Raw genomic sequence first — 20,495 nt, 5'->3', positions numbered from 1 at the left:
TTTTTTGCTTGAATTAACCCTTTCATGCATACTGGTCACTACAGTGGACAGCTATTCAACAGCTGTTCTCTTGTATATTCATGGGTTTTGTTGTTTTTTGTTCCATATCAGCCAACACAGTAGACGCTAATGCATCATCTCATACTCTGCAGTTCCTATAATTACTATAATTTTGCTGTTCTTGATAAACCTGATCTGCAGTGACACGTTTGAGTGTAAATCAATTGCTAGTTGTTATTAGACTGTAATTAACAGTTTTCTTAAACAAAAAGATGTTGTTTTTTTTTGTTTTTGTTTTTTTTTGCATATTATCTCCATAAAGTGAGCAATAACTAGTATTAGAGTCTGCTAAAATGTGAGAGAACATCAGATTAGCTGCATGAAAAATGTTTTTATTTCATAGTTTTCACATAGTATATCACTTTTTGTTATTGAATTTTAAAGACATGTTTCTTTGCTTGAAAATTAAACATTAAATGCATGGTGGCCAGCAGAGTGGACATTTTTGTATCGTCATAAAAAATAGGTTCATTAAAAAAATCAATCACATTGGTTTTTTTCATGCCTAAAGAAGAAAATAAAAACACTCAGGACTTCATCTTGACTAAGGTTCTCATAATTCACACATTAAAGGGTTAAGCAAAAAAAAAAAAAAAAAAACTTGATTTAAGAAAAACAAATAAATAAATAAAAAAAATCAGCCAGTGGAACAAGTGAAAATTATCTTAGTAAGATTTCTTGAAATTAGATTTTCAAGCTCTATTGTCTAAAAATAAGTTCTTATATCTGACTTACAAGTGACTCTTTAGGTGATTATGTTTTATTTTAAGTGTGATGACTAGAAATGAGAAACCGAACTTGGTAAGATTTAGATTTTTGCAATGTGGCACAACCCCCCCATATGAAACCTCAGTCCACAGCAAACCTTAACATCACCCCCACACACACACCCACCCCCTTCGCTGCCTGGTCTAAAGCGTGCTGGCTGAACTGTTGTTGTGTAGGTGTGATTGACAAACAGCAGTGCCAACAACAACTGACTGTGTGTCCTTATTCTTGGCCCGGCGCTGCAACGCAACTCCCCAAGCATGCAGCTGATGGGAGATGGCAGCGCTTGGTATTTTGTTATTGTGTGTGAGAACAGCGAGGACGGAAAAGAAAAAGAGAGGGAGCAAAATAAGAAGCGCAAAGAGGGGACGGGACTGTTAAGAAGGAGAAATAACAGCGTGTCTGTCTGGTCTTTTTTGTCTTGGGTGACTATGAGAAAGAGATAATGTGCATTTATATATAAAAGAGGGGGTGATGAAGTCATGGCGAGCAGTAAAAGGAGGGATGAGTAGCAGCAGGAATGTAGAAGTGAAGTCAGAGGAGGAGGAGGAGGATGCTGAGTTTCTTCTTTCTTAGCCATGTTCAGCTGATTCGTGCTGAACTCTGCAGGCAGCGGGGTCACAGATGTTTGTGTGCAGCAGAGTGCATCATTATTTGTGTGAATGTTTGTGTTTGTGTGTGCGCGTCAGGCAGATGGTAGGCATGTGTGCAAGCCCAGAAAGTAACAGCCAGTTTGTGATATGCCCATATGTATGTTAGCATCAGACGTAAACAAGCAGAGACAAGAGGATGAGAGTCTGCCCCGTCCTCGTACGCCTCTGTTTTAGCCTCTGACGCCTATAGCTGAATACCCCCCCCCCACACACACACACACACACACACACACACACACACACACACACACATACACTCCACCACTAACCTCCCCCTCCCATCCTTGTCTCTGACTTTCTCTTTGTCTTTGACTGCAGGTCTCTCCGTTGGAGTTCAGCAGGTCCAACCTACGTGGGCTCAGAGGCAATATGGGTAAGACGGAGAAGAATCAATACCTCTATTTTCACCTCTGTCTCTGTCTCTTTCACCTGCCTCTTCCTCCTCCTCCTCCTCCTCCTCCTCCTTGCACACTTTTATTTCACTCCTCCATTCTTGACATTTGAAGCACTCCCTATTCCGCTCTTGAGCTTTGAGAGTTTACACCACTTCACGATGTGCATGAAAAACAATGTGACTGCAAATTAGGAAGCATCGATTGTCATTAAATCCCAGTGTTTTATTTTCCAAAAGATTCACCAGGATATGCACGGCAAAAATCTAAATCTTACCGAGTGTATTTTTCTCATTTTTAGTCAAAATATCTCATCACACTTAAAAAAAAGACATAATCACCTAAAGCAGGGGTGTCAAACTCATTTTAGTTCAGGGGTCACATTCAACTAAATTTGATCTGAAGTGAGCCGAACCAGTAAAATAATAACATAATAAGATGCAAATAATGTCAACTCCAAGCTTTTTGCAGTGTTTTACAGTGAAAAAAGTAAAATTTGATGATGAAAATGTTTACATCTACCAACTATCCTTTCAAACAATGTGAATGACAAACAAACTGAAAAAAAAAAGTAATTTTAACATTATTATGCTTTAGTTTATCATTTCCACATGTACATTATAACTTACAGATCTCTGTGGATTTACAAATATACAAAAAATGGTAAAATTACACTTACTTCTTTTAAGACATTTCAGATTGTTCATAGTTGTTCAGATTATTCACTTTTTTTTTTGCTAAAATATAATTTGCAAATGTAAATTTTTTCATGTAATTTTGTTTTTTTTTTTACACTAAAACAAACAGAAAAATTCTGATATTCTGATATTATTATTATTATGATAGTATTTTACTGGTCTGACCCACTTTAGATTGAATTGGTCTGCATGTGGAACCTGAGTTAAAACTATTTTAATTCCATTTAAATTTTCAGTATCTTCAGTGTAACATTAACATTATTGTGCTTTAGTTTATCATTTCCACATATACATTATAACTTCCAGATCACAGTGGATTTACAGATACACAAAATATGCAGTAAAAGGTGGAATATTATTAAAATTGCACTTCTCTTAAGACATTTCAGGTTGTATTTACATTTTCAAAGAGAAAAATTTGAGTTGTGAGTATTTATAGATTATTATGAGATTGAATTGGTCTGAATGTGGAACCTGAACTAAAATGACTGTTAAAATCTTAGTGTAATTTTTGCATTTCACAAATTCATCCCATGGGCCACACTGGACCCTTTGGCTGGCCGGATTTGGCCCCCAGGCCGCATGTTTGACACCTGTGACCTAAAGAGTAACTTTTCTTACCAAGATAATTTTCACTTGTTCCATTGGCAGATTTTTTTTTGGTTGAATTAAGCCAAAAAATCTTGAATTAAGCCAAAAAAAAAAAATAAAAAATCTGCCAATGGAACAGGTGAAAATTATCTCGGTAAGATTTCTTGAAATAAGATTTTCCAGAACTATTGTCTAAAAATAAGTTCTTATATCTCACTGAAAAGTTACTCTGTAGGCCATTATGTCTTCTTTTAAGTGTGATGAGATATTTTGACTAGAAATGAGAAAAAAACACTTGGTAACATTTGGATTTTTGCAGTGTGTTGTAAAATTAGACAGTTCTGTCAGCACATGCAATGCACAGACGTTTCTGAACCAAACTACAGGTCATATAAACTCTATTTTATTAGTATTTAAATTTCATTCTCATTTACACTGTTACTCATTAAGTTGGAATACCTTTATTTAACTCTTTTTATTCCTATTTATAAACATCAGGAATAGAGGTGGGAATTGACAGGATTTTTATCAATAATGCCATTGTCAATTCTGCTTACCAATCCAATTCCATATCAGTTCTCCTATTGATTCCTTAATGGTTTTTTTGAGTGGAGAAAAAAGTAGTTTGGCAGGTCATACTGGAGCTTGTTTGACCATTTATCAAATCATTCATAATGTCACACATACAGGGTGGGGAAGCAAAATTTACAATGAACATTTAGTTGTTTTTTCTCAGCAGGCACTACGTCAATTGTTTTGAAACCAAACATATATTGATGTCATAATCATACCTAACACTATTATCCATACCTTTTCAGAAACTTTTGCCCATATGAGTAATCAGGAAAGCAAACGTCAAAGAGTGTGTGATTTGCTGAATGCACTCGTCACACCAAAGGAGATTTCAAAAATAGTTGGAGTGTCCATAAAGACTGTTTATAATGTAAAGAAGAGAATGACTATGAGCAAAACTATTACGAGAAAGTCTGGAAGATATTATTAAAGAAGAATGGGAGAAGTTGTCACCTGAATATTTGAGGAACACTTGCGCAAGTTTCAGGAAGCATGTGAAGGCAGTTATTGAGAAAGAAGGAGGACACATAGAATAAAAACATTTTGTATTATGTCAATTTTCTTGTGGCAAATAAATTCTCATGATTTTCAATAAACTAATTGGTCATACATTGTCTTTCAATCCCTGCCTCAAAATATTGTAAATTTTGCTTCCCCACCCTGTATACACTATTGTACACACACAAACAGAAAGTGAAATTCAGTCATAGTTTCCTGAACTGTTTAATGAACCAATGTAAATATTATTGAAATAATGACAATTTTAAAACATGTCAGGGTGATCTGATCCAGACTGGTTAGTGGTTCACTCCTGGTGAGTGACAGACAAATCCCAACAGTGGCATATGGTCCAGTTACTCTGTACACTGCAAAAATCAAAATCTTACCAAGTGTATTTTTCTCATTTCTAGTCAAAAAATCACATCACTCTTAAAATAAGACATAATCACCAAAATAGTAACTTGTAAGTCAGATATAAGAACTGATTTTTAGACAATAGATCTTGAAAATCTTATTTCAGGAAATCTTACTAAGATAATTTTCACTTGTTGCACTGGCAAGTTGTTTTTTCCTCAATTCAATTTTTTTTTTTTTTTTGCTTAATTCAAGCAAAAAAATCTGCCAATGGAACAAGTGAAAATTATCTTAGTAAGATTTCCTGAAATAAGATTTTCAAGATCTATTGTCTAAAAATCAGTTCTTATATCTCACTGAAAAGTTCTTTAGGTGATTATGTCTTATTTTTAGTGTGATGAGATTTAATGACTAGAAATGACAAAAATACACTTGGTAAGATTTTGATTTTTGCAGTGAAGGTCCCGTTTTATGGTTTTCCCTACGTGATGTCGTGTTCTGTGCACTCGGAAAACCAGAAAACGTCATGCTGGGAAATGGGAGAATCGTTAAGAAGAATTGATAATACTGGAGGTGTACGATTTCAATGGAACTGATCAATTGGAACTGGTTCTAAGTTTGAACCGGTTTTCGATTCCCACCCCTAATCAGGAATCACCTTTGACCTGATGCAATGATTCCATACTGAGTCCTAGTTACACTTTATCTATCAAGAATAAGTCACATTGTCATTTCATGAAAAGAAGTTAAAATATTTTATTCCAATTTTATGGGCAACAGTTTACTATAGGATAAATAACAATAATAATGCTTTTTTTTCTTCCCAAAACTGTACAAAATAATTTATAATGACAGTAATGTGATATTGTGCATTGTGTACTGTTATGCAATTTTTGTTGTTTTTATGTAGATTTTTCCACATCTTTCTGAGGTACATTGAAGAACAACTACGATATTTTTATATATTTTAAAAACATTTTTGGAGAAAGTCCATTTGTGTCACTGCCAAAACTTTAGGTCATGACTGTACAGCTTTTAGACATAGGCAAGAAGTCAATCCAGAAGTCTTTTTCCTGCTCAGATCATTGGAATTAAAATATGCTGAAAGGTCATAATGGAAATGTTTCCTAGCAACTGCAGCTTTAAGAAAAGATACAGGCCATTAAGATACAAAAATCTGAATAGATGTGGTAGTGACTCCCAATGTATTTATTAGTACTTTTTTACTGCTACAAAAAGGACATGTGAAATGCTGCTGCAAAATGGACAATCCATCCTTGATATGTGTAACAATGTTGTGTTTTGTGTAGGAATTTAGGGTAGGTCGAAGGATGGGGTAAGGTGGCAGGAGATCATAAGTTAAACTTCATCCTGTTCCTTTTCGAATGTTGGACTTTCTTTTATATAATCCTTTTGTTGTTTGGTTTTAATGCAAATTCAAAATAAATAAATAAACAAAACAAACTAATTTAACCCTCGGGTATCCCATCCAGCAAGACCCTTACTAAGCACCAAGTGTGCCTTTTTGGCACATTTGTGGAATAATGTCAAAAAGAATTTCATACAGTTTGTTTTTAATTCTTTTACACTTTTTTTCTATCTCATCAATTTCAGCCGTAAATAAAAATACCAAATACTCAATGATTGTCACATTTTTTAACGCATTAAATGCCATGTTTGTAATGTAAACAAACCATTTTTTTGGATGCAAAAAACACACAAAAAAATATTTTTTTTCAATATAGTACATAAAAAGTGGATCAGATATTATTTGATTTTTGCAGCCTGGCATATGTCACTGATTAATTCCAACATTGGTTAATTTGCATTATTATTTTTGGCGCTAGGTCAAATGTTCAAAAATACTAACATCTGTCACCAAGTGTGCGTAAAATGCACACCTATAAATCAAACTATTAAATATTATATATTGATTTATTTTTCTGCTCTAATTTGATTTTATTTTTGTAAATCAAGGTCAGCCCTAATCAGACATATCAAATGGAACAAATAGTGCGTTTTAGGCACACTTGGGAGGCAGATGCTAGTCTTGTAATTTTCTTTTGTTTACAATGTGCAAATTTTAGTTGGTGGCCAGAATTTTAAAGATCATGCAAAAATGAACAACTTTTGAATTCTAACCTTATTTAAATTGTGAAAAATAATATGAAGTTTTTTAACACGAAGTGCAAAGTGTGCCTAAAAAGCGCACCTGGATACCGGAGGGTTAAACCAGACAATGATCTTTCCCAAACCTGAACCAAAGCCTGAGCCTCAAAACTTCAGTTGCAACACAAACTCTACGTCCAGGTCTAGGATTTTACAGATCCACCGACCAGCTCCGACCACTTCTCGCCTATTTTTGATGAAATAAAGTAGCAGATCCTTCAAGTAGAAAGTGGGTTTACACAAACCACAATGGCAACAGTTTACTCAGACTGCGCTGTGTATTGATAACACTGCATCATGTTTTGATTTGTCTTTGTTTTCTTGTTCTTTCTGCTCCATTACATGAGACGCTCTATTCTAAAATTTCACTCATGGATGACTCAGGCTTCACTGAGGCACCGCAGCGTTTAGTTAAACTTCCCTACATGCACGCAAACACACTCCGCTGTCATTAATGCACTTTTTGCTTTTTACTCTGAGATAACAGGATAGCTGAAGGGTTAGAAAAACATCCAAAAATACAAACATGGACTGAAATTTACTATAACAACACTGGAACTAACTGATGCCATAAAGTTGCAGTAATTAGAACAGAACAACACTGGGTTTTGGGCTGATTTTTGCATTAGTGTGTTGAAGTTTCTTGAATTTATCTGTATTTTTACATAGATGACATTCCTGTTTGGTTCATTTACCCATAATTACCACATACAGTATGATTTTCTCACGATTACACGCTGATAATGGAAAGCTAAATGTCAGGACTGGGGTCATGGGTGTGTTATGGAGCTGATGGTTGTTGCTGTGGACCTGCTCGGAAACTCAGTGTAATCCACATGTGACAGAGCTCCCATCGTCCAGTCTCCTTAAGTTTCAGTGTGAACACAAGGAAACGCAGATGACTCATTTCCTAAGTGAAACACGGAGGATGATACATTTTGCATGGCTAATACTGACTGTACAGCTGTGTTTTGAGTCAAACCCAGGAGCTTTTTGTTGTGTAAGTTGAGCATGGTCAATTTCCAGACAACACTTGCGTAGGTTTGACTCAGATGTCGGTGCATTGCTGTTGCTTAGGTGTCAAAATAGGGTCAGGGTTGTGTGATTTCTGTAAATACTGAAGTGCAGTTGGCTGCTATATTTTAGTCTAAGGATGACAGGATACTTCAGTTTTAACCCTTTACTGTAAAATTCAACATTTCAGCTTCAGTGTGTTATTGAAGGACATAACTGTATGACTTTTGTGAATTTGTTCAAAATTTTTTATTGTCATGTAGAAAATCAAGGTCAGTGAAGGTACCATATTTGGTTCCTTACCTGCAAGTGGAAAAAAATGTTAAATAAAAAAAATACAACAAGTATATATACAGTAAACAAGTGGTGCCAGGCATAACAAACCCCGCCCCTTGCACATATTTTGCCCATTATACGTAAATGGGAAGATTTTAAAAATTAATTTAAAAAAATGATACTTTGACCTACTGTTCCCAAAATGTAATGAGATCCATTCTGGGTCACTGGCAATCTATAAAGTCCATTTGGTATGAATTCAACCAATAATTTTGCTGCTACAGACATTTGAACGTATACCCATTGTAAGTAAATAGGGAAAAAAAAAAAAAGATTTTAAAAATTCATTAAAAATTGTAACTTTGACCTACTTTTCCCAAAATGTACTGACGTCTATTCTGGGTCACTGAAAATCTTCAAGCCAAATTTGGTGTGAATTCAACCAATAGTTTTTCTGCTATGGACATGTGAAATTTCGCCCCATTATAAGTAAATGGGGAAAAAAAAATAATTAAAAAATTCATAAAAAATTGTAACTTTGACCTACTTTTCCCAAAATGCATTGACATCTATTCTGGGTCACTGGCAGTCTAAAAACCCAATTTGGTATGAATTTAACCAATAGTTTTGAAGCTACAAACATTTGAAATGTCACCCATTATAAGCAAATGGAAAAAAAAGATTTAAAAAAATTCATAAAAAATTTGAACTTTGACTTACTGTTCCTAAAATGTAATGAAATCTATTGTGGGTCACATGCAATCTATAAAGTCAATTTGGTATGAATTCAAACAATAGTTTTGCTGCAACAGACATTTGAAATTTTGGCCATTATAAGTCAATGGGGAATAAAAGACGGTAAAAATTCATAAAAAATTATAACTTTGACCTACTTTTCCCAAATGTAGTGAAATCTATTCTGGGTCACTGGCAATCTATAAACCCAACTTGGTATGAATTCAACCAATAGTTTTGCTGCTACAGACATGTGAAATTTTGCCCCATTATAAGTAAGTGGGGGGAATTTTTCTTTTTTTTTTTTAAATCATAAAAAATTATAACTTTGACCTGCTTTCCCCAAAATGTACTGACATCTATTCTGGGCCATTGGCAATGTATATACCCAATTTGGTATGAATTTAACTAATAGTTTTGAAGCTACAAACATTTGAAATGTTACCCATTATAAGAAAATGGACAAAAAAAAAAAAGATTTTAAAAAATTCATAAAAAATTTGAACTTTGACCTGCTTTTCTAAAAATGTAATGAAATCTATTGTGGGTCACATGCAATCTATAAAGTCAATTTGATATGAATTCAACCAACAGTTTTGGTGCTACAGACATTTGAAATTTTGGCCATTAAAAGTAAATGGGGAAAAAAAAGATTGTAGAAATTCATTAAAAAATTATAACTTTGACCCTACTTTACTCAAAATGTAACCACATCTATTCTGGGTCACTGGCATTCTATAAACCCAATTTGGTATGAATTCAACCAATAGTTTTGCTGCTAGAGTGTTAACAAAAAAACAAATAACAAACCGAACCATGGGGAGGGGGGGGGGGGTGTGTGTAAAAATACAAGAAAAAGACTTGTAAGGTGAAAGGAGCATATATTTTAGAACATTAGAACATCACTTTTACAACATTAGACCAACATAAGTGCTGATCCAGACCCCTGTCCACATCCACATTCTCCCTTTGAACATCATTCCTTATATTAGTACCATTACTTCATGGTACCTAACAAAGCAGGTCCACTCACTGGTCATGCAGAGGTGGACCTTACAGACCCTGTAGACCACATTGGACCTGAGATTGTTGCCTTCACTGTCCTCACTGTAACTGTTGCTGTCACTGTCTTGTAATGCATGCAGAAATTACCAAAAATAGTCACTTGCTCGATAAAGGGTTAAAGCCTGAAGCCTTTTCTCTATTTTCGAGTTATTTTAATAAACTTACTGAATGTTGTTTTCTACTCGATGACAGGTTTTGATCTCGCAGCTACAAAAAAGTCCATTAAAAACCTCAACTGTTCTGAGTGCTATTAATATTGCAGTCCTCAATTTCTGAATGAGCGATGAGGAAATTGAGGCTGACCCAGATGAGTCTATGAATGAGTGATGGTAGGCCGACTGCAAGGCTCCCACACTGAGCCAACGGGGGGGCATTTAAAGTACAGGGAGTCGCTCTTAATCTCTGCTTCCAGGAAGAGTCGCAGCTTTGACACCTCTCGCACTGAAACAAAGAGGCAGAACATCACCTGGCACCGAAACACACCCGTAAGGCACACACACATACATAGAAGGAGCCCCTTTGTTTATCAGCAGCCGAGCACCTGCAAATTCAAGCATTTAACACTGTGGTAACAAGTGTATGTGGAATCTACCTGTCACATCAGCACATATTTTTTCTTTTTTTGTGTGTGTGTGTTTTACATTTCTTTCCCTGCAAGGACACTAAAAATATCCAGTTTTTTAGCTATTTTAAATGGGTTCTATTCCAAACTCTTAACAGCAGGCAGAAGTCATGTACTGAAACACACTTAGGAAAACCACCAATGAATTAATACTATGTGTCCACAGACTAATAATAATAATAAATAATACATCGGTTTTATATAGCGCTTTTCTAAGTACTCAAAAACGCTATACAATAAGCAGCCAAGGGACAAACATACATCAGATGGGTAAACAGATACGAAGTTAATACTAAATGGTAATCGAAGAACAAATACAGAGACAAATACTGACAAAAAAAAAAAAAAAAAAAAAAACACACAAAAGAAGGTAGATGAGAGTAGATGAGGTTGAACGACTGTATCATTTACTGAATTAAATATTAAGAGCATTGTTAACACACATCTGTATTTTGGCCAGTTATTTTCATAGTCAGTCCAAATAACACTAGTCGCTTTTCCATTGGACATCTGCGCAAAACTTTACCGATATTTACTAAATGTCGAAAAAACAGAAGTGCGTAATGTCGGTTTTTCCATTAAATCACAAATGCGATGATTTGTTTATTTATTATCGTGAGATGACACGAGAAGTCATTCCATAAACATGGTGACGAACATAAATATGGTGTTGATTTACAGATATATTCATTATTATTATATATTATCCTTTTATCTTGTACTAAATCAGACGTGTCAAAGTCATTTTAGTTCAGGGGCCACATTCAGGTAAATTTGATCTGAAGTGGGCCGAACCAGTAAAATAATATATCATTATATAACAATATAACATAATAATATATAAATAATATCAATTCCAAACTTTTGTCTGTTTCAGAGCAAAAAAAGTAAATTTACATTCTGAAAAGGTTAACATCTACAAATTATCTTTTCAAACAATGTGAATAACATGAGCAAACGGAAAAAAATAAGTGTAATTTTAACAATATTCTGCCTCAGTTTATCATTTACACATGTACATTATAACTTAAAGATCACAGTGGATCTACAAATACACAAAACATTTAGTAACAGACAGAATATTGTTAAAATTGTACTTACTTCCCTTAAGACATTTCAGGTTGTTTCATATTTGTTCAGGTTGTTCATATTTTTTGCGAAATTATACTTTGTTTTAGTGTAAATACATGAAAATATTTCCATTTACAAAGAGAAAAATTTGCAGTTGTCATTATTTCTGTTATTATCATAGTATTTTACTGGTCCTGCCCACTTGAGATTGAATTGGTCTGAATGTGGAACCTGAACTAAAAGGATTGTTAATATCTTAGTGTAATTTTTGCATTTAATAAATTCATCCTACGGGCCAGACTGGACCCTTTGGCAGGCCGGATTTGGCCCCCGGGCCGCATGTTTGACACCTGTGTACTAAATTAAAAAATGATTGGGTTTCCTGGTGTGTCCACACAAACCACGACATGTTTCTTCTTCTTCTTCTTTGCTTGTTGTAACATATGTCAACATCCGTTTTTTTAATTCACCTGACTCTAGTTGCAAAAAAAAGGTCTTTCCTTTACAGTTTTGCATGATATACCATTTGTGCTATGCCCGAAAAACCACCTCTTGCCAGTACAAAAACTTTTAATCGAAAAATGAGACTTTTGGCGAAACTGTCGTTGTTCCATTAGGTAAATTTTTTTGTGCAAGTTATATTTGTGCAATTTGAGGATCAATGGAAAATCGACTACTGTCTTCATTTCACTGTGCATTCGTGTGTTGTATCAGCTGATAGTTTACATGATAGCTCTGTTGGCTTAGCTCTAAGAAAACAGCCACAGTAAAACCACAAATCACTTCTGTTTTCTGTTGGCTTTGTGTTGTCAATAACTGCATTAAAGATCTGTTATGAATCATCCAAACACAAGAATAGAACTGTCACAGTTTAGTCCAAACCGTGGAACAATAACAGTGAGCTTAGCAAAGATAATAACATCATCATCCAATTACGCCCCCTTTAGGAAAAAAAAATGCTTCAATTTCATCAAAATCATCAACCTCCATTATTGTCATTTAGAGCTGTGTCCAGTGATGAAAACAGCAACAGTGTTTCTAGGCTTTTACAACTTTGTCTCATTAAGTTTTTCATTACTTTTCATTTCCCAGACAGACTGGCAGAGTAGTCGCTTTTCCATTGACCCTCAAATTGCATGAATATAACTACAACGACAATATCGCCAAAACTCTCATATTCTGATGAAAAGTTTTTGAGCTGGCAAGAAGTGGTTTTTCGGGCATAGCAAAATTGGTATATCATGCAAAACTGCAATGGAAAGACCTTTTTCCACAACTAGAGTCATGTGAATAAAAAAATGGGTGTTAACAGATGTTACAACAAGCGAAGAAGAAGAGTTTTAAAAGAAACATGGTGTGGTATGTGTGGACACACCAGGAAACTAAAGCATTTTTTAATTTAGTACAGGATAGAGGGGTGATATATAATAATAATGAATATATCTGTAAACCAATGTGATATTTATGTTCGTCACCATGTTTATGGAATGACTTCTCGCATATGTGATTTAATGGAAAAACCAACATTACGCACTTCTGTTTTTTCGACATTTAGTAAATATTGGTAAAAAGTTGCACAAATGTCCAATGGAAAAGCCACTCGTGACTCACCAGTCCCTCTAGTGGCCACAGAAGTCAACAGTTTGTTGAGGTAAATCGGTTTGCATCTTTATAATCCAATACATTGGCATCTTTGAGATAACCTCTGAACTCTTCATTCTAAACACTTTATGATACTTTTAGCTTATTTTTCTAATATTTTAAAGTAGAAATACTAGATGTAGCCCCTTTATGTGAAACATTATTATTCGGGGAAATCAATTTAACTTTATTTGTTATGCTATAGACTATAAGTGACTGCAAAGAAGCAAAAAAATCTGTTATTTTAAGATGATGTCATGACTGCATCTCTGTGTTAGGCTATATCAAAGCTACAGCCAATGATTAATCATCTTCAAAAATATCCTGTAGGAATATAGTAAGACTCTGAATTAATAATTAAAACCTATAAAATACTTTTTTTTTTTTTTTACTTAATTTACCCATTAAATACAAACAAATCAATGTCAGACATAATATTATGTACAGCTTAAAACATACTCAGAAAAAGCTACATTAACTGATTTATTTCTGGTTATATAATAAACTTTACACAATGATATAAAGTTGAAAAAAGCATTGATGCTTCATGTAAATGTTTGGAATCAAAACAAATATTTTAGGTATTTCAGTCTTTTTAACATCATATCCACGTCTTTGTTTCAGTGTAACATGGCGTACCATGAAAAAGAAATGCAACACTTTGTGTAAAGGTTCAGTTTGATGTTCAGTTAATCTTCACTACGTATGGTTAAGAATCAGTTTCATTCTTTGATGGTGTTTTAGAGAAAAATCTGTCGGAGAAATAGAAGTGAAACTCATGTTTCAAACCTCAGAGCACCTGAAGGCAACACAGCTGCAGTATTGTACTGTGAGTTCTTCTGTTGTTTCTCACTCCACATTAAATAAAGACATAACATCATGTATGTTTCTAAAATCTCCAGAAAATGTTAATCATTGCTACTATTGTATTACCACAGTAAAAGAACGCCTGAAGATGTACTGATTCTTTTAAAGATCAGAAAGCTTGTTTGGTTTTGTTCTTGTCATAGAATTTGGAGGTTTTTTTGAACATAAGGAGCAAATAAGCCATACAGCCTGTAGTATTCTGTATTTTCTTTTCTTTAAACACATGAAAAGGGCACATCTGTCCAGCTCAGCTCCATCTGCTCTGAGGCTAGATGTGTCTTTGACGTGATCAGTATGACTGCAGTCAGTTTCATGCATTTCTTGGCAAAGTGAAGGACTTTTATTTTAGGAATGGCTAAAAGACAGCGCTCAAGTTTGAAGAATACGTACTGTTCCAACCCATGACACAGTAACCCCCAATTTAGGCATCAAAGAGGTTATGTCTGCCAGGCTGAGCTCAGTTTCACTTTTTATATACATTAAACCTGCATAAAACAACTGATCTATTCCTTTTTTACTTTAAATTCTACAAAGAATAGAAGGTGTCTGAAGCGCTGACTGATGCTTAAGTCAATACATGTCACATGGAGCTCATGTCTTCATGAACAATCCTTTTTTTTTTTTTTTTACATTTTTATATACACACTCAAAGCAGTTTCTTGACATATAAAGGTATTTACCACAGTATTGTTTAAATGCAGTTGTTTGAGCTCCTTTGTTATTTAGTTAGTTATGTTTCAGGAAGTTGGATTTTCTTCTATTCAAAGATATTTTACAACATAAATGAACCTTTTACGATAACTTGCAGCTGTGCACTGTAAAAAAAAATCCTGTTGTTTTTACGGAAAAAAACTGGCAGCTGTGGTAACCAGAACAATACTATAAAAAACACATCCAACTGTGAACATATTTATGGAGTAACATGTAGATTTAACATTTTAAACATGTAGATTTAAATGGTAAATGGACTGCACTTATTTAACACATTTTCTACACCTTCATGGTGTCCAAAGCACTTTCCAAAACCACAAGGTCCAACTGAGAACAGTTTAGGGTTCAGTGTCTTCCATGGACACTTGGACAGTCGGAGCCAGGATTCGAACCACCAACCCTTTGGTTATTGGACGAGCCGCTCTACCAACTCTACCAACCCATTAATTTACAAATTTAAAATGTTACATTGTTAAATGTTTACTTTTTTATTTAAAAAAAAAAAAAAAAAAAAAGCAAATACGCCGTTATTTCAACAATAAAACAATAGAAATACATCATTTCTACATACAAATCTGGTTTTGTTCACATACTCTTCCTGTAAAAACTACAACTATATTTGATTCAATCGTTAACACAAATATCTTTTCAAATAAACAACTTTGCATTGTATTGTCACTTACAGGTTTTTTATGTTGCAATTTTACAACGTTTTGGTGTTAATTCTAGTCATTTTTTACAGTGTGTGTTAAGATAATGTCATGAATGAAAAACATAATACAGAATTCATGAATATGTGCTGCATGGACAGACATTCCCAAGGTTTAGTATTACATGATAATATTTCCTTAACACCAAGAACTGTTTTGGTGGCAAATTCTAACTGTTTATTATAGCATTTATTATAATATTATCCTCTGCATTTTGCATTTTTCAGTGAAAATAAGGTATTTTCCCATGTTCCATGCAGTTATTATATAGATGTTCATAAAATTTCAGAGTAAATTCAATGCGTATTATATCAAAATAGAGAAAACTGAGGAAAAGCTGACTTTTATCAGCAAAACGTATTATTAGCTGAGCATAATATAAGCATCTACAACCAGTCATTTGTCAAACTATATAGGTTTTCTTGGTGAATCAATAGTATGTTGTACTGAGTTTCCAAAAACAGCACACCTGATGGTGCTGAAAAGCTTAGAAACTGCGTTTTACCTGAATTATTTAAGTGTATTGATAGGATTAGTGGGTCAAAAGTTCTTAAATATCTCAGATCAGTAGATGTTCTTGGTCGCTGGGGGATGAGGTTTACACAGTTTGGTTGATGTGAGTATTAAAGTTCAGTATCTAGTCGTGGTGTGCAGGTCTTTAGTTGCTGTTCTCCTTTGTGGAACCTCTGGGGGGCTCAGGGTCTGGGTCTCATATGTGGACTCGCCTCATTCTGATAAACACACCCACAGAGTAAACAGTAAATAAGAAAGATCAAGTCAAATAGAGCAGATCTGTGTCTGCTGCTTCGACGTATTTGCTTGAAGTTTTAAGAGGACAGAGGACAGGCTGATGCCAAATGTGGCTGTGAGGTGCAGCTGAGTTGGGGGAGGGGGCATGTTCTCATTCAAGGTTGGGGAGGGGGGTTTCATCTGTCGCTCACAGCCGCCTGCTGTCTGCTACGGTCGGCGGGCAGACATGACCGTCTCCAGGATGTTTGAGCGAGAAGCGAGAATCGTTTTCAAAAAGTGCTCTGGTGTTTATTTTTTAAGAGAATGAATGGAGAGGAAGGAGATGGATGTGCGGTGAGAGGTGGTGATGGTGTGTGTGTGTGTGTGTGTGTGTGTGTATTTCCTGCTGAAGCAGCGGAACAGTGTGTGTGGAGGGGGGGGGTGGGGGAGACGGGGTGACACAGACGAACAGCACACCTGTGGCTGGGCGTAGTTGTGGCTGGGTTCAGTGAAGCTTTAGGGTCGGTGGTAGACGTGACGCTGGAACTGGTTTTTGTGTGTGAAATGCATTTATGGTAGAGTGAAAAACACACCTCAGTGACACATCAGAGACTCATAAATTTACCTCCATGGGCAATGCCATGCTGATGTGTTTACATCCTCTGTTGATCTGATGTTTTTCACATCATCTGCTGACTTTCTGTCAAATTCCTCTCCTTCTAAATGATCTTTTTTTCCTCCTTCAGCTTGCAGTCATCACTCTCTGTCTGTCGGAGGTTTGAGGTAGACGACAAACCCTCAGGTGTATATTCTTCTTACCCTGGGACCCAATTAGAAGAGGCACTTCTGTCGGATGAAAAGCCTAATCTGAAAAAAAAAACCAAAAAAAAACGTTTGCGTTGGAAGGCTTTCATAGCGCAGAGTGCTCTTGTTTTTCTCAGTTGTCTGTTAAAAGATGACACACACTTTGATATGCAGTTGTGTCTGTCTCTCTTTTTTTAGCTTCTTATGTGATGTTCATTTTCACAGTAAACACAACTACTTTTGCACTCTCTGTGCTTTGTTGGAGCCATAAAATGACACACAAACATGGATTATTTGAGAGCAAGACCAACTTTTAACAGTCTGTTAGCGCTGTAAATCTGACAGATGTGTGACTGAAAACCATGGTACAAGGAAATAGAAGTATTTTACTGTAAAGCAGGTGCAGATGTGTGATATGACTGTGCATTGTTGGTTGATTTACAACATATATATTTCCTCTACTTGTTTTGAAAGTGCAGTAAGCATTCAGTGTTTGTTTTAGAGGTGGTTATATGTTCGGTCACGTGACTTTGTCAGCACAATACAGGGTTCGTATGGGTGCTGGAAATCCTTCATTGCAACAATCAAAATCTTACCAAGTGTATTTTTCTCATTTCTAGTCAAAATATCCCATCACACTTAAAATAAGACATAATCACCTGAAGAGTAACTTGTAAGTGAGATATAAGAACTGATTTTTAGACAATAGATCTTATTTCAAGAAATCTTACCAAGATAATTTTCACTTGTTCCATTGGCAGATTTTTTTGCTTGAATTAAGCAAAAAAAAAAAAAAAAAATCTTGAATTAAGCGAAAAAAAAAAAAATCTGCCAGTGGAACAAGTGAAAATTATCTTGGTAAAATTTCTTGAAATAACATTTTCAAGATCTATTGTCTAAAAATAAGTTCTTGTATCTCACTGAAAAGTTACTCTTTAGGTGATTATGTCTTATTTTAACTCTTTCCCCGCCAGAGCATTTTCCAGTGAGTTGGTAGCCAGCGCCAGCCGTTTTGGTCATTTTCACTAATCTTTGGAGGCTCACTGAAAATGTTGTGTTAGGAGTATGTGAACACTGAATACATCAAAAGAAAGAACAGAACTTCAACTTTTAAACACAAAAAACTATTTTATTCTATCTTTATTCGTTCGTGAGATATAAACATTTGAATATTGGTCATTTTCAGTAAAAAACTGAATTTTGAGCAAAAAGCTGAGAAAATTGCAATTTTTTCAAAGATATTGATTTTCAAGAGAAAACTGATTTCCTATTTACATTTTTGACTCTTTCTTATTCACCAACAGTAACACTATCTTCAAAATCACAAAATAAAATAATAATAACAGCAATAATAGTAACAAACAGCTCTAAGATATCCCATCATTCCACAAAATGTTAGGGGAATCCACACCAAACTTTAGACCGAACATCTTGTAAAGCACAAGGTTCCTTCTACACTTTGCACATTTACATACATCAGTTATAAGTCTAACACATAGTAGTTTAGCTTTTGGATATAAACACCTCAATATTCCTCATTTTCAAGAAAAAAAGAAACAAATGCACTAAATACTGTAGATTTCTGGCCTTTGGCTGCACCAGGTCCTCCTGTTGGACCAGCTGCTGTGTTTGATCTGTAAATAATTCTATGGACATCTAGTTATTTATCTCTGTATGAATATATGTATTTATTTATTTCATACAAAAGCCAAATCCAAAAGTGTCTTCCATGTGTCCTGCTGACATTCTACAGCTGAATATGTTCTGTGTCCTCAGTCTGAATCTGAACTCACTCTAACAGATGCAGACTAGCTTTCCTTTGTCTTGTCCCATGTCTGTATGTCTGTCTTCTCCTTGAATGTCCACTACAAATGTCTCTTTTCTCTTCCTCCTGTCTGTCATTTTCTCCGTGTCGCTCCGTGCCCCCCCCCCCGCACCTCCGTGTCGGACCTGAGCCGCTCCTTGTTTCCCGTGTTCCGTGTCCGTCTCCCTGACCTTCTATTTCTCCGTTCCTGTCTCTAAATGGTTCTTCTGTAGCTCCATCATATATTGAATTGTCAGACTCTGTCTCCATAATCATCTTTAAGGCTTTTGAAACTGCGCGCGGTTCCTGCACAGTCTGCACTTCCTCATTCAGTGACTGCCGCTGGATGCGTTGCCATGGGATACGGAGACTCCAGTGCAAAAACGTTAAACCCGGCCCGTCATTTTTCCGAAAAAGCTGCTTAATTGTTTGTTTTTGGACTAAGGAAAGTAATTCACATGATCCACAACACCTCCAACTACAGTATAACAGTGAAAACACGGATTGACGGAAAATCTCGTCATTGGCGGGGAAGCGTTGGGAAGCAATTGACGGAATATCTCGTCAATGGCGGGGAAAGAGTTAAGTGTGATGAGATATTTTGACTAGAAATGAGAAAAACACATTTGGTAAGATTTTGATTTTTGCAGTGTTGAAAATGCTTGAATTTCAGGCCGTGTCCACACGAAACTGCATCTTTTCCTATCCGATCTTTTTCTTTGTCATTTTCAAAAAGTTTTCAAGGTCTGAAAAGTGCTTGTAATTCTAACTCTGTGATGTCATTTATTTATTTATTTTTAATATTAACTCTGCCAGTGTTAGATGGCAAGCCAAAGCTACTTACAAAAAGGTGATATGTTTTGAAAAATAAAACTTTATGTCTTCATTCATTTATGTCAAAAAATGAGTGGGTGCTCTCAGGTCGACTATACATACAGGGTGGGGAAGCAAAATTTACAATGAACATTTAGTTGTTTTTTCTCAGCAGGCACTACGTCAATTGTTTTGAAACCAAACATATATTGATGTCATAATCATACCTAACACTATTATCCATACCTTTTCAGAAACTTTGGCCCATATGAGTAATCAGGAAAGCAAACGTCAAAGAGTGTGTGATTTGCTGAATGCACTCGTCACACCAAAGGAGATTTCAAAAATAGTTGGAGTGTCCATAAAGACTGTTTATAATGTAAAGAAGAGAATGACTATGAGCAAAACTATTATGAGAAAGTCTGGAAGATACTATTAAAGAAGAATGGGAGAAGTTGTCACCTGAATATTTGAGGAACACTTGCACAAGTTTCAGGAAGCGTGTGAAGGCAGTTATTGAGAAAGAAGGAGGACACATAGAATAAAAGCATTTTGTATTATGTCAATTTTCTTGTGGCAAATAAATTCTCATGGCTTTCAATAAACTAATTGGTCATACACCGTCTTTCAATCCCTGCCTCAACATATTGTAAATTTTGCTTCCCCACCCTGTACATTTTTATCTTCATCTTTGGTTCGGTGCAAGTGTGCCTGAAGAGGTGGCCTCCCTTTTTTTGGTTAAACCTTTATGTTCTTCTTTAATTTCTAAACTTTTTGCTTTTATGGAACATCATTTTAGATGTTTATAGCATAATAAAATGTACATCATTGTGATAAAAATTGGAATAAATAATCATGAGTAGATGTATTCTTG

At 35.2% G+C, this 20,495-nt stretch overlaps 1 protein-coding gene across 1 annotated transcript in view; it reads left to right on the top strand.

The window, feature by feature from the left end:
- Window positions 1-20,495, top strand: part of rbm38 (RNA binding motif protein 38) — a 42,012-nt gene that overhangs the window by 8,907 nt on the left and 12,610 nt on the right. Inside the window, exon 4 of the mRNA XM_030139683.1 lies at window positions 1,800-1,854. Coding sequence (XP_029995543.1) covers window positions 1,800-1,854 — 55 coding nt within the window. The remainder of the gene's footprint in view (window positions 1-1,799; window positions 1,855-20,495) is intronic.

The sequence above is a fragment of the Sphaeramia orbicularis genome, chromosome 7 (assembly GCF_902148855.1).
Source record: "Sphaeramia orbicularis chromosome 7, fSphaOr1.1, whole genome shotgun sequence".
Lineage (NCBI taxonomy): Eukaryota > Metazoa > Chordata > Actinopteri > Kurtiformes > Apogonidae > Sphaeramia > Sphaeramia orbicularis.
This window is presented reverse-complemented; position numbering and strand designations above follow the sequence as displayed.